We start from the raw sequence: 12,742 nt of genomic DNA on the forward strand, positions 1-12,742 counted from the left end.
TATGAGAGCCAATTTCAAAGCACACAGTAAATAAAGCTACAAAGGAACATAATTACAGCAAATCACAACTATTTCCTTGACTAATGCAAATTAGCAAAGTGGTCCTTAAGCTTTCCCAAAGATATGGTCAATTTCAATGTGAAACATTCACAGTATTTACAAAATCTGTATACTTTTTGCCCTTAGGAAAAAATAAAACCAGTTTCAACTGGCTTTTAGTTCTCTATTTTATGGTAATTTTATTGAACAAGTAGGTTTTCAATAGTTTAGTGAAATACATATGACCAAAATCAACATAGTTATCTTTACCTTAAAGAACCTTAACTCATTCCAATCTACCTCTACTTTCTACATCTATTATCGTTACTGGACCCTTTATACTATTCCAAATTCTGCAGGGAACACACCATCAAACAGGTCATGTTTCACGGCACCTACTTTTCTTATAACCATCCATCTATAGTCCTCATGAGCTGAGCAATGCACAGCAACCTGGTGCCCACCTCAGCTCATTAGACCACTAGACCCGAAAGCTTGCAAGCTTTCCACTTAACACTGGATTGTTAGAATTCGGCTGCTTTCTGTGGGGAACAAGTCTAAGTTCTCTGATTACTCACCAATTTCCAGGACACCAGCTGAATTTATCTGTACTGTCCTCATTTACTGTCCAAAATTAATGCTTTACAGGAAACCAGCTTTCTTGTGAAGAAACTGCTCTCCTTTGCAGACCAGAAGTAGAAATTGCTTTCTCTCACACATCCTCCATGAACTTAAAATCAGGATGTAGAGTCACTGATCCCTTCTCCTCCCAGTGCCATTTCAAGATTCCTCCTATGCACTCTTGTAAAAACTTTTGTTCTTCTGAGGCTCAACCACAAAACTCAAGCTCTCTCTCCTCATCACTATCTTATATTGAACTCCAGGGCACATGCTTGTAGTCAATGAGGTCTCTGGCATCTGGTTCATAGCCTTCTTCCCACCCCCAAGTCCCTCCTGACTTCATTCTAGGTTCTTGAAAAAAAAAAGTGTGGTCTGTGGACAAGCAGCATCAGCATCATCAGAGAGCCTACTAGAAATGCTCATCCTGAGCCCCAGCCCAGCCAAATGAATGACAATCTGTACTTTAACTAGACACACCCCTCCACCCACCACCCTGGTGATTCACGTGCACGTTAAAGTTTGAGAAGTGCTATAGTGACTTCAATGTCTAAACAGATCCCCTGTCCAGAACCTGGCCTCCCCATTCCTCAACTTCTCTCCAAAGAACTTTCCACTTACGCTTCTGCCTGTCACATCCAACACAAATTTAGGGGTGGAGGAGCATCTCCTTCGTCTTTGCAGTACTGCCACTACTGCTCTTTAATCAGCCAGACTTCTACTCCAACAACTCGTCTACTTTTGCCCTCTTATTAATCATATCCCTTCTACATAGCCACTTTCTTATCTAGCAGGCTTACATCTCATGGTATGTCACTTCTTACCAATGTCCTAATTTCTCTTGTTCTACTGTCCTCTCATGACAACTCTCAGGCAAAACCCCAGATTTGATGACTCACTCTACCTGCTTGCTGCAGACCTGCACTTGGAATGATGAGCACTGCTGGAGAAATATGGCTGGCTCTAGAGTGGTCACAATCACCATTTGTACTTAGATCCTCAGCACTGTCTAGCAATCTTACCACAACCTTTTCTCCCTTTCCCACAGCATTATTCAAACTGTCTCCACTCTTCCAATCTGACTTTCCCAATCACCCCTTCATTCTCAGCAATACATGTCACCTCCTGCTTCACAGAGGAAAAAAGAGCAAAGCCATGGGCCGGTAACTTCCTCTACTTTCCCCTGTAAACTTGTCCCCACAGCCATTCTGCCTCTACGGAAGCGGCATTCTTCATCTGTGCTCTGGACCATTCCCTCTTGCGTTCTCAGTGAGTCTGTGCTGACTATGCCTTTCCTTGTGTTCAGTTTCAACCTCTTCCTCTCCACTAGTTCCATCACACCAATATTTAAACATGCTCAAGTGTCTCTGATTTTAAATACAAAGCAATATCACCATTTTCAATCCCATGAATTCTTCCAGCTACCACTTTTTTCCCCACCCTCCTTTTACAGCTAAACTTCTTAAACTGGTTGCATAAACCCTCACCACCCACTCAACACTTTCCTTTTAGCTTCCACAATATTAAATTCTTCTCTATTTTCTCCTATCTCTCGGATTCTTCCTTCTCAGTCTCCTTTTCTATTCTTTCCCCTCTTTCATGATTCTGTTCTCAGGTCTTTTTTTCCTTCTTATTATTATTTCCCTTGGTGAGATTTTATTCACTCCAATGGGCAGTAACCTGCCTCCTCATACCTACCCATCTACAGCCCTCTTCTGAGCCCCAAACTCAAATAGTCATCTTTTCTGATTTAGGATCTCTGCTTTGCTATCTAATATGCACGTCTAAACTAAACTCACTCATCATCTCTTCTTCCACCTCACCCAGTGTCTCACAAGACAGAGCCTGACTTCTCCCTTGCCCTGGCCTCAACAACAAATCAGTCACCAAGTCCTTTTGCTGATACGCTCAAGTATTTCTCAAGCATGTATTCTTCTTGCAACCCCACTGCCCCAACAACTCTTCCCTGAGTTTCCTAGCTTGTCCCTGTGCATACACAATAATTATTTAATAACATCAAATATCCGGTGTCCACATTCTCCATTTACCTAATACATTTTCTGTTGGTGGAAAGGTTTGCTTCCAGGTCTAATTAAAGCCTATACATTGCAATTGGTTCATGGATTTTTTTTTTTTGGGGGGGGGTCATTCTGCCTACCACAATGGGCAGCAGTCAAATAATTGAAACATATATAACACCAATGGAAAGTAGGAAGAAGAAAAATAAAAGAGTGAGAGGATGGAGAGGCTGCTTTGAATACCGTGGTCAGGGAAGCCCACCGTGAGGAGCTGAAAGGTGAGCGCAGGACCCAGGAAGTGGCAGGAGGCCAGAGGGCAGCTGGCAGAAGAGCAGTCCAGGCGAAGAGCTGGGGTTCCTGGGGTGGAGGTGTGCTTGGGCACAGCGAGAAGGCCAGAGCAGCTGAGCAGGGGTGGGCAGGGAAGAGCAGGGGCTGGCAATCTGAATTTTGCTAACCATATCCCTGTTTTGTCATTTAACATGCTTCTGTCCCTGTATTTCCTATAAATTGTTAGATCTAAAGTCTTGATCACATTGATGTTCAATTTTTTTTTGCTCAACTACTTCAAAGGTAGTATCGTATAATTCCATAAGGATGTACACAATATTTGGTTTCTCTTCAGTTAAGATGTTATAAGCCAGGAATGATCACTACCCTAAAAATTAATAAATCCATTAATTAAGATTTCCTATATTTATTCTTGATATTATTAATATTGCTGATATTAATATATTAATTATTGTTGTTACTATTATCCTCCCTGATAATATTCAACACATTACAGTCAGCCTGGTCTTTATAAAATGTTAAACAGATCAGCTCACCAGCTCTTCAATGGATTCTTATTGTCCTTAGAATAAAGTTGAGAATCTTTACAATAGCTTCCAAGGCTCTCTATGATCTGGCTTCCATCTCTCTTTCAGTTCTCACCTTACCTCAAAAGTCCACTTGACTTTTATAACATTCATCACACTTCCTAATCATCTGTTCAGTGACCTTCTTTGCTTGCTCATTATAAATGAGGGCAGAGATCACTATTGTCTTGTTCAGTGCTAGACTTCAGTGTCTAGTATTGTCCAAAATAATGTATGCATTTAATAATTAGTCATTGAATTAAACTGAAATTGGAAATCATCTTTCTGTGGGTATCAATAATGTCCATTTCAAAACTATTATTTTGAAATACTTAGGATTTTGCAAATAACATTTTAGAGCACAACAGCTAATAAAGCATCATGGGTATAAGAAATGTTCAACATTCATTCATTAAAAAGACATAAAAAATGATTACATGCTCATTTAGAATAAACAAATATCTTCTCTAGACATTCACTGGGCTCCATTGATCATTTTTTTTCTATAAGCTATGACAAAATTCTCTTCCCTGAAGAGGAACCAAAAAGTAGCAAGTAATGTTTAAGAAAAAAAGAAAACAACTCTTACTTTTATGAAAAGGAAGGGGTTTAATAAGATCTGGCTGTGCTTGAGTCACAGGTGCAGGTGGTCCTTTTCCTCCAATATGATTGTTCACAACAGGATTCTGCTGCCTGCCTCTCAAGAGTGGAGACATACACCTACGTCTTTTAGGGATCCCTTGCATATTTGGTTCTCCAGGTCGTTTATGTTTATTTTGAGGTCCAGCCACAAATTCATCTGCTTCATCTATCATCATACCCTATAACAGAAAAAAATAATAATTTTATTGGATTTACATACAATTTTTAAATGGCACCAACTAATCCTAATTCCAATTAAAACTATATTCTAACTGCGTTGACATTTATTAGGAACTCTACCAGGAAAAGCTACAGTTCATTAGTTACCTTAAGAACTGTTAAATTGACAGTGCTACCACAAACAAATTATATAATAGAACATTTCAAAATTACCTTTTTATCCAGCTTAAAGGGGTTGCCAAATGTATGCAGCCTTCGAGGCTGATCAGGATCAAGTTCCCTTAGTGGAGAAGGTACTTGCTTGAGGTATTCCTGGTAATTCCCCATTTGTGCTATAGGAACACTGTGCACTTGATCTTTTCAAACAAAATACAACAACAAAAGTTAACTTCACTAAAACTACACTCCATCTAGTTATCAAATAATGTCTTATGTACGAATGTTACCTGGTGTTATTCTAGACAATCTTCCCTTACCATATATTCTAAACTAGTTTGGTGCAATTATAGATATTGTGACAAAGTCTGAGATTTTAAAATTAAAATTTAAAATATTGATTTCATCTTCAAAACATCAAAAATGTTACAGTTTATTTCAGTACATAGAATAAGCAATATGTATAACCTTACCATAAAAAGGTATATCTCTTCTACTCTATTCCAAATAAACAGAATTTAATTACAGTAGCATTTGTAGAAAAGAAGTATTATATAGTACAGTTGTCCCTTGGTATCCACCAAAAATTGGCTCCAGGACCCCCCAGAATACCAAAATCTACGGAGGCTCAAGTCCTAATACAAGGTAAATGTTATGTAAATAGCTGTTATATTTTTAAAATTTGTATTATTTTTTATTTTTTATTTATTTATTTTTTTTTCCTTTTTGTCTTTTTTCGTGACCGGCAATGGATCGCAACCCTTAGTGTCGCGCCCGTACCGGACCGGGACCGGCAACGGGATCGCAACCCTCGGTGTTGCGCCCGTACCTCGGTCAGCCAGTGAGCGGCTGGTCTGTATGTGGGATCCAAACCCTCGGTGGGAGCGCCGCTGCGCTCCCAAGCGGCGCACTGTAGCAGTGTGCCACTGGGCCGGCCCTGTATTATTTTTTATTGCAGTATCATTTTTTTATCATTTTTTCCAGCCAATTTTTTTTTCTTTTTCTTTTTTTCTTTTTTTGCAGCTAGCTGGTATGTGGATCCGAACCCATGACCCGGGTGTTATGCAGCTAAGCTCTAACCAACTGAGCTAACCAGCTAGTCCTCCCCGCAAATATTTTTGAACCACAGTTGGTTGAATCTGCAGATGCACAACCCATGAATAGAGAGGGGACTGACTGTATAGTAGAAAAAGACAGTCACACAGATAACCCTTTTTATATATAGCTATAGTTAGAATGCTTAAATCAGAGATGGCAAGGGTTAAATTCTCATCTGACTTAATTTGTAGTAGATGCCATGGATACATGTGAAGGAAGTATCAGAACATGCATGTGTCGGCCATCCAGAGTAAAACGATCAGATACTAGTGTATAACAAGAAAATGATTGCATAGATGTGTCTGTGTGTTCAAATGTATGAGGAAAGCTAAAATAAAAAAAGAAAAAAAAAGGAAACTAAACTGTTAACAAAGGTGTTACCTGTTAGGAACAGATTATGGGGAAATGGTGATGTTAAGAAGAAAGGTAGACAATCAGGAATGACTCACCCTTCACGTCATTTGTTTGAATTTACAAGAATATAACACTCCTGTTAATTTTAATTCTTTAAAATTAACATTACCATATTCTGCTTTTTCAGACTACAAAGAAAAATATTACAAAAAATACCAATATTAAAAAACCATGATCTAACCTTCATCCTGTCCTTTAAGAAATCTGCGGGTGCTCTTCAAAAGATTAGATCTCATTCTCGTTAAATGATCCAAAAGATTCCGTCTTGGTATGTCATAAGCATTTCTAAATGTCTGTGGCTTCAAATCCTATTGAAAAATATTCAAGAACAAAATTTATTTTCAAACACAGAATTAAAAGAGACTAAAGTCTCTACCCTGCAGCATAGGTTTGGAAATAAGATATATAAATAAACTAGTTAGCTAAAAATAAATAAATAAAGACATATGATATAATCTTAATGTACTATTCTAGGGCCAAAAGATGGAAATTTACTAGTGATCTCAGCCAGTAATCTCAAATTCACATCTCACTCTAAAGATCTTATTATATATTCTTTAAAAGAGAACTAAATTCTCTTAAGTAAAAACTAATTTCCAAATTTTAAAGACTGAAGGTTTTTAAAAAACAGCTTTGATGTATAATTCACATACCACAAAATCACCTATTTTATGTAAACAGTTTGGTGAATGTTAGTAAATTTATAGTTGTGAAACCATTACCACAGTTCTAAACCATACAGTTTTAGAATACTTCCACCATCCCAGAAAATTCCTAGTACCCTTTTGTAGTCAATCCCTATTCCTATCCCCAGGCAACCACTGATCTGCTTTCTGTCTTTTTATATCCCATTTTATAAATGCAATTTTTCAATATCTAATTTTTTGTATCTGGCTTCTTTCACTTAGCATAATGCTTCTGAGATTCATCCATGATGTTCATCTATCAGTAGTCTGTTCTTTTTATTCCAGAATAGTATTCCATTACATGGATATGCCACATCTTTTTTTTAATCTATTCACCAGTTGATGGACACTTGGATTGTTTCCAGTTTTTGGCTATTAAAAATAATGCTGCTATAAACATTTGCATACAAAGCCCTTATATGGACATATATTTTCATTTCTATTTAGTAGCTAATTACAAATAGAATTGCTGGTTGTATAGCAAATATATGTTTAACTTCTTAAAAACTGCAAACTATTTTCCATCAGCAATGTATGAGAGTTCTAGTTGCTCCACATCCTTACCAACTTTTGATATTTTTCAGTATTTTAAATTTTAGCCATTCTAACAGGTATGAAGTGGTATCTCATTATGGTTTTAATTTGCATTTCCCTAATGGTTACCAGGGTTGAGCATCTCTTCATGTGCTTATTTGTGTTTGTATACTTTCTTTGGTGAAGTGTCTGTTCAAATATTTTGCCCATTTTTATTGGGATGTTGTCTTTTTATTATTGAGTTATATGAGTTATTTATATATTTTAATGTAAGTCCTTTATATATGCTTTTCTCCTAAGCTGTAGCTTGCCAGTCCATTTTTTAAAGTTTCTTTTGAAGAGCAAAATTTTTTAATTTTAATTAAGTTCAATTTATGAACATTTTTTGGTTTGTGCTTTTTGTGCTGTAAGAAGATTTTCTCCTATGTTTTCTTTGAGAAGTTTATAGTTTCAGTTCTTCCATTCAGGAGCATGAGTTCAATTAATGTGAGGTAAGGGTCAAGTTCATTATTTTGTATTATTTTGCATATGAATATCCAATTGTTCTAGCACCATTTGTTTAAAAGACTATCTTTACACCCACTAAATTATTTTAGCACCTTCATTAAAAATTAATTTATTATATGTGTGAGGGCCTACTTCTGGACTTTATTTTTTTCCACTCATCCAAATATTTATAGTTATGCCAACATTACACTGTGTTGGTCACTGTAGTTTTACAGTAACTTTTAAAATCAGATTGTAAGTTCTCCAACTTCATTCTTCTTTTCCAAAACTGTTTTAGCTATTTTGGGATCTTTACATTTAAATATAAATTTTAGAATCAGCTTGCCTATTTCTACAAAAAGCTTGCGGGGATGAAGATATTTTTAATAATGAGTATTCATAAAGCATTTTAGAGTCATGCTGTAGGACCACGGTTATCAGTACAAGTACAAAACTACAGTGAATTCTACCATCAGCTTTGTAACTTTAGGCAATCTCTAAACCTCTGTTTTCTCATCTATAAAATGGGTTAGTTTACTCTTTATCAACCCATCCATTCATTCACACACCATATACAATACCTGCTTTAATTCTATTTACATTTAATCTATATTTAAATTTTATTTTAATTTAATTTTAATTTCTATTTCTATTTAATTTTGATTTGATTCCATGGTAGTATTATGATCATTAAGTATTAGAAGTACTTAATCTTCTAGTACATTAAGTACTTTTTAAGGTTAAAAAAACTGAATGTCAGTTAACAGAATATTTTATTTATTTATATGTTATATAACATAATTTATGGTTCCATGTATAGAGTTTGTTTTAAAATTTTTCCCCCCAAAATTCTTCTTTTCCTCAATATGGAAGTGATATTATCATATTTGTATTTCAGTAAAATGTTTGTCAGTGGTATAAAATAGTACTAAATTCATATGACTATCACCTTATTCAGCAAAGCAACTTGGAACCCAGTGTATTCCTTCATATTAAGGTCTAGAAGTCTGTGAGGGACATCCTCTGAAATTCCCTGGAGCAGTTGTTGAAAATCTTTCCTATATGCCATTGATAAACCATGTGATCGGCTTCGGACTTTAATTCCGGTCTCCTGTACTACTTTTTTGCCTACGGATCCGATGACTCGATCAGATTCTATTTTGGCCTAAAATAAAAATAAATAAGAATTACGTTGGTATAATCTAAATTGATAAATCACATACTAATAGTTATGACCTTCTAGAAATTATTTATTATATTGTCTTAAGCTATATAAGAAATTAAAAACTAAAGTAGCATAGTTTATGTCAAGTACTAGGTAAACTAAATGTAGTTTAAACAATAATGTCTTATGATTTTAAATTATTACAACTAAACTTTTATTTTTATTTATTTTTTTTTCCTTTTTGTCTTTTTTTCGTGACCGGCAACGGATCGCAACCCTCAGTGTCGCGCCCGTACCGGACCGGGACCGGCCACGGGATCGCAACCCTCGGTGTTGCTCTAGCCCCTCGCTCAGCCAGTGAGCGGCCGGTCTGTATGTGGGATCCGAACCCTCGGCGGGAGCGCCACCACGCTTCCCAAGCGGCGCACTATAGCAGTACGCCACCAGGCCGGCCCCTACAACTAAACTTTTAGAGCAGGACAAACAAACACTTCTATTTGTTATTTTTTTTATTAATACCCACAACACTTATACCATGAAATGTGAAAGCACCCTAAATGAAAATGTATATTCCCAATTCAGAGGTGACAGAAAATAGAAAAAAAAAACCAATCTCATCAATATTTACTCAAATACATTGTTATTATCACATAACTAAATGTTCATAGATATGGCAAATAGTGATGCAGTTGTTCACTAGAAAGTAAAGAGCATTGACTCCTCCCAAACTGCATTTCTTTTTTTTTTTCCTTCCTTTTTGTCTTTTTGACTGACCGGTAACAGGATCGCAACCCTTGGTGTCGCGCCCGTACCGGGGACCGGCAACGGGATCGCAACCCTCGGTGTTGCGCCCGCACCACGCTCAGCCAGTGAGCGGGAACCGGTCTCCACATGGGATCTGAACCCTTGATGGGAGCGCCGCCACACTCCCAAGCGGCGCACTCTCCAGTGCGCCACCGGGCCGGCCCCCAAACTGCATTTCAATTAGCAATTAAGGCAGAAATGGCAGAAGTACTGGAAACATAATGTGTTTCACAGGACATCAATAATTTGTCATTCAGTTAAACTGTATACTGCTTGACCACCATAGTATCTATTAATGGGACTTATGGCCAGAATGACAAAATTCAGTGTTTTTACAAACACTTCAAAAGAAACTTCTGTTCTTTTTTTTTTTTTTTTGTCTTTTGTCTTTTTCCGTGTCCGGCAACGGATCGCAACCCTCAGTGTTGCCCCCGTACCAGACCGGGGACCGGCAACAGGATTGCAACCCTCGGTGTTGCTCCCGCCCCTCGCTCAGCCAGTGAGCTGGAACCGGTCTGTATGTGGGATCCAAACCCTCGGGTGGAAGCGCCGCCGCGCTTCCCAAGCGGCGCACTTATCCAGTGCGCCACTGGGCCGGCCCCAGAAACTTCTGTTCTGAAAGAAAAATCTGTAGGTTTTATAACATACAGGAAAAGAAACTAATAATTTTTTTCTAGGAAAAACAACTTTCTAATACAAATTTCTCAAAAGAAAGCATTAAAAATGTTCACATACAGGAAGTCTAGGATATAAAACTTTAAAATTAACATATCAAAACATAGAACACTGTGGACTTGAGATGGAATCGTGTTAATATATGATATATATGGCTTTAAAATGTAATATATTAATATAAATGGGATTTCAATAGAATTACCCAGGCTAGCTTCTAGCCTGTTTACCATTTTGGCCAAAACCATTCAAAATATTTAATGGCTCACTTGTTTTCTTTTTTTTTTTTTTTGGACTGGTAAGGGGATCACAACCCTCGGCATGGTGTGGTCTGCACTACGCTCAGCCAGTGAGCGTACTGGCCATCCCTATATAGGATCCAAACCCACGGCCTCAGCGCTACCAGCACCGCACTCTCCCGAGTGAGCCACAGGGCTGGCCCTCACTCGTTTTCTTAACATTACCTGTTGACTCAATTTTTTGAGGTATGAAATGACACTATAACTCAGTCCATATTCCATGCTGTCTGCTATTAGGTTAGGCGCTCCCATCATTCTAACAGCTTTCTTCAACGGCTGTAGGAAAAAAGAAAATATTCATATCAAGCTTGTTAGTAATTTATGCTCCAGGTATAGAGTTTGTTTCAAAATTTTTTCCAAAAAATTTCTCCTTTTCCTCAATAAGAAAGTAATATATCTGTATTTCAGTAAAATGTCTGTCAGTGGTGTGAAAGGTAGTTTGAAATAGTTAAAAGGGATTAGAGACCATAACAATAATACCCAGGGCAAGAAGGGTGAATGCTGGACTCCTTAATATCATTGAGAGATACTAAGTTTGGAAGAAATGGACAGGAGACACATTGTAGAAGCAGATCTGTTAAAACTAGGGTAGTTGGTGAAAATACAAAATTTCCACCTTGAATAGCTGGCTAGATTGTGGCTCAACCACTCACTAGCTATGTGACCCTGAACCAGGTTACATAACCTCTCTGTGCCTTAGTTTCTCATTTGTAAAATGAAGATAATAATAGTGCCTACCCTTAGAAGGTTGTCATGGGATTAAATACATGTAAAGCACTTATAAAACACAGTAAGCATTCAATAAGTGTTAAGCATTACTATTATCATTAGCTGAGCTAAAAAACAAAAAAGCTCTGAAGAAAAAATAAGCAGGAGGAAAAAACAGTCTAATATTTGCTACAGATGTGGTATAGTGAAAGAAAAAACTTAATCAAGAACCACCTTGTGGAAAATATATCACCAGCAGGAATGTCTAGTGTATATGATTGGGACAGAGCCAGGAAAAGGATGATAACCGTTGACATATTAGAAAGTGTACAAGCACTAAGTGTCAAACTGGAATCAAATCCCAGCTCTGATATTTAATACCTATGTAACTTTGGCTAAGTCCTCAGGGTTGCTATGAAGTATAAATGAGTCAACATATGTAAAGTTCCTATTCAAAATGTTTTCTTCCTTTTCAGCCTTTTATGTGGCAGGCTCTATGTGCTAGACATTCAACATAACTTACCTCTTTGTTTTTTGTTTGGGTTTTTTTTCTTTTTTTTTTTGGTGGCTGGCCAGTACAGGGATCAAGCCCTAGAACTTGGTGTTATCAGCACTATGCTCTAACCAACCAAGCTAACAGGGCAGCCACCATACAGCTTATTTCTTACAACTATAAAATGTTTTGATTTTCAAAGCTCAAGAAATTAATCTCACAATTATATTAGGGACTATTTAGAAAGACTAGTTACAGCTAAATGCTGTTATATTCCTGCCTCAAAAGCACAAATAATGTTTAAAAGTGGTTTTGGTGTAGGTCTTCTTATTAAGTTATTTTTTGCAAACTAAATAATGTATTTAATAAAACATTGATCTCACCTACTACGATACACTAGTTTTCAACTTAATCAGTTTTTTTTAAAGTCATGGTTCTATGAGAATATATGCTTAGCCCCCTAAAAAGTTGTTTCTGGGGATCTAGGAAATAATGCAACAAAACTAATTTTGTACCCATAAAGAGAATCATGAAACTGCAATTTTAAAAGGTAGTACGACAATCAAGGTTAAAAGCCTAAATTCTAAAGCCAGACTGAATTCCAGTCTCCCTCATCGCCCATTTATTAGCTATGTAGCCTTGGACAAATTACTTAATATTACAGTGTCTTAGTTTCCTCGCCTATGATATAAGAACAATAATCTTTTCTACCTCATAGGGCGACTGTATGAATTAAGTGATGTTAACACATGTAAACTGCTTAGGACAGTACCTGGCCTAGGGTAAGCATTATATAAATGTCTCACGATCATGATTATCTTTACTATTCTGCAAATCACTGAAACCTATATCATTACATCTATATTAGTCATTTGT

At 36.9% G+C, this 12,742-nt stretch overlaps 1 protein-coding gene across 4 annotated transcripts in view; it reads right to left on the reverse strand.

The window, feature by feature from the left end:
* Nucleotides 1-12,742, reverse strand: part of INTS6 (integrator complex subunit 6) — a 101,704-nt gene that overhangs the window by 15,600 nt on the left and 73,362 nt on the right. For all 4 annotated transcript variants that reach the window (XR_550032.1, XR_550031.1, XM_008565825.1 and 1 more), the window contains exons 9-13: nt 10,831-10,941; nt 8,675-8,890; nt 6,201-6,327; nt 4,565-4,707; nt 4,119-4,350 (exon numbers count right to left, since the gene is read on the reverse strand). Coding sequence is in view for 2 of the 4 variants with exons in the window: in XM_008565825.1 (XP_008564047.1) it covers nt 4,119-4,350; nt 4,565-4,707; nt 6,201-6,327; nt 8,675-8,890; nt 10,831-10,941 (829 nt within the window). In the remaining 2 variants the exon portion in view is untranslated. The remainder of the gene's footprint in view (nt 1-4,118; nt 4,351-4,564; nt 4,708-6,200; nt 6,328-8,674; nt 8,891-10,830; nt 10,942-12,742) is intronic.

This window comes from Galeopterus variegatus, unplaced genomic scaffold (assembly GCF_000696425.1).
Source record: "Galeopterus variegatus unplaced genomic scaffold, G_variegatus-3.0.2 Scaffold208, whole genome shotgun sequence".
Taxonomy (NCBI): Eukaryota; Metazoa; Chordata; class Mammalia; order Dermoptera; family Cynocephalidae; genus Galeopterus; species Galeopterus variegatus.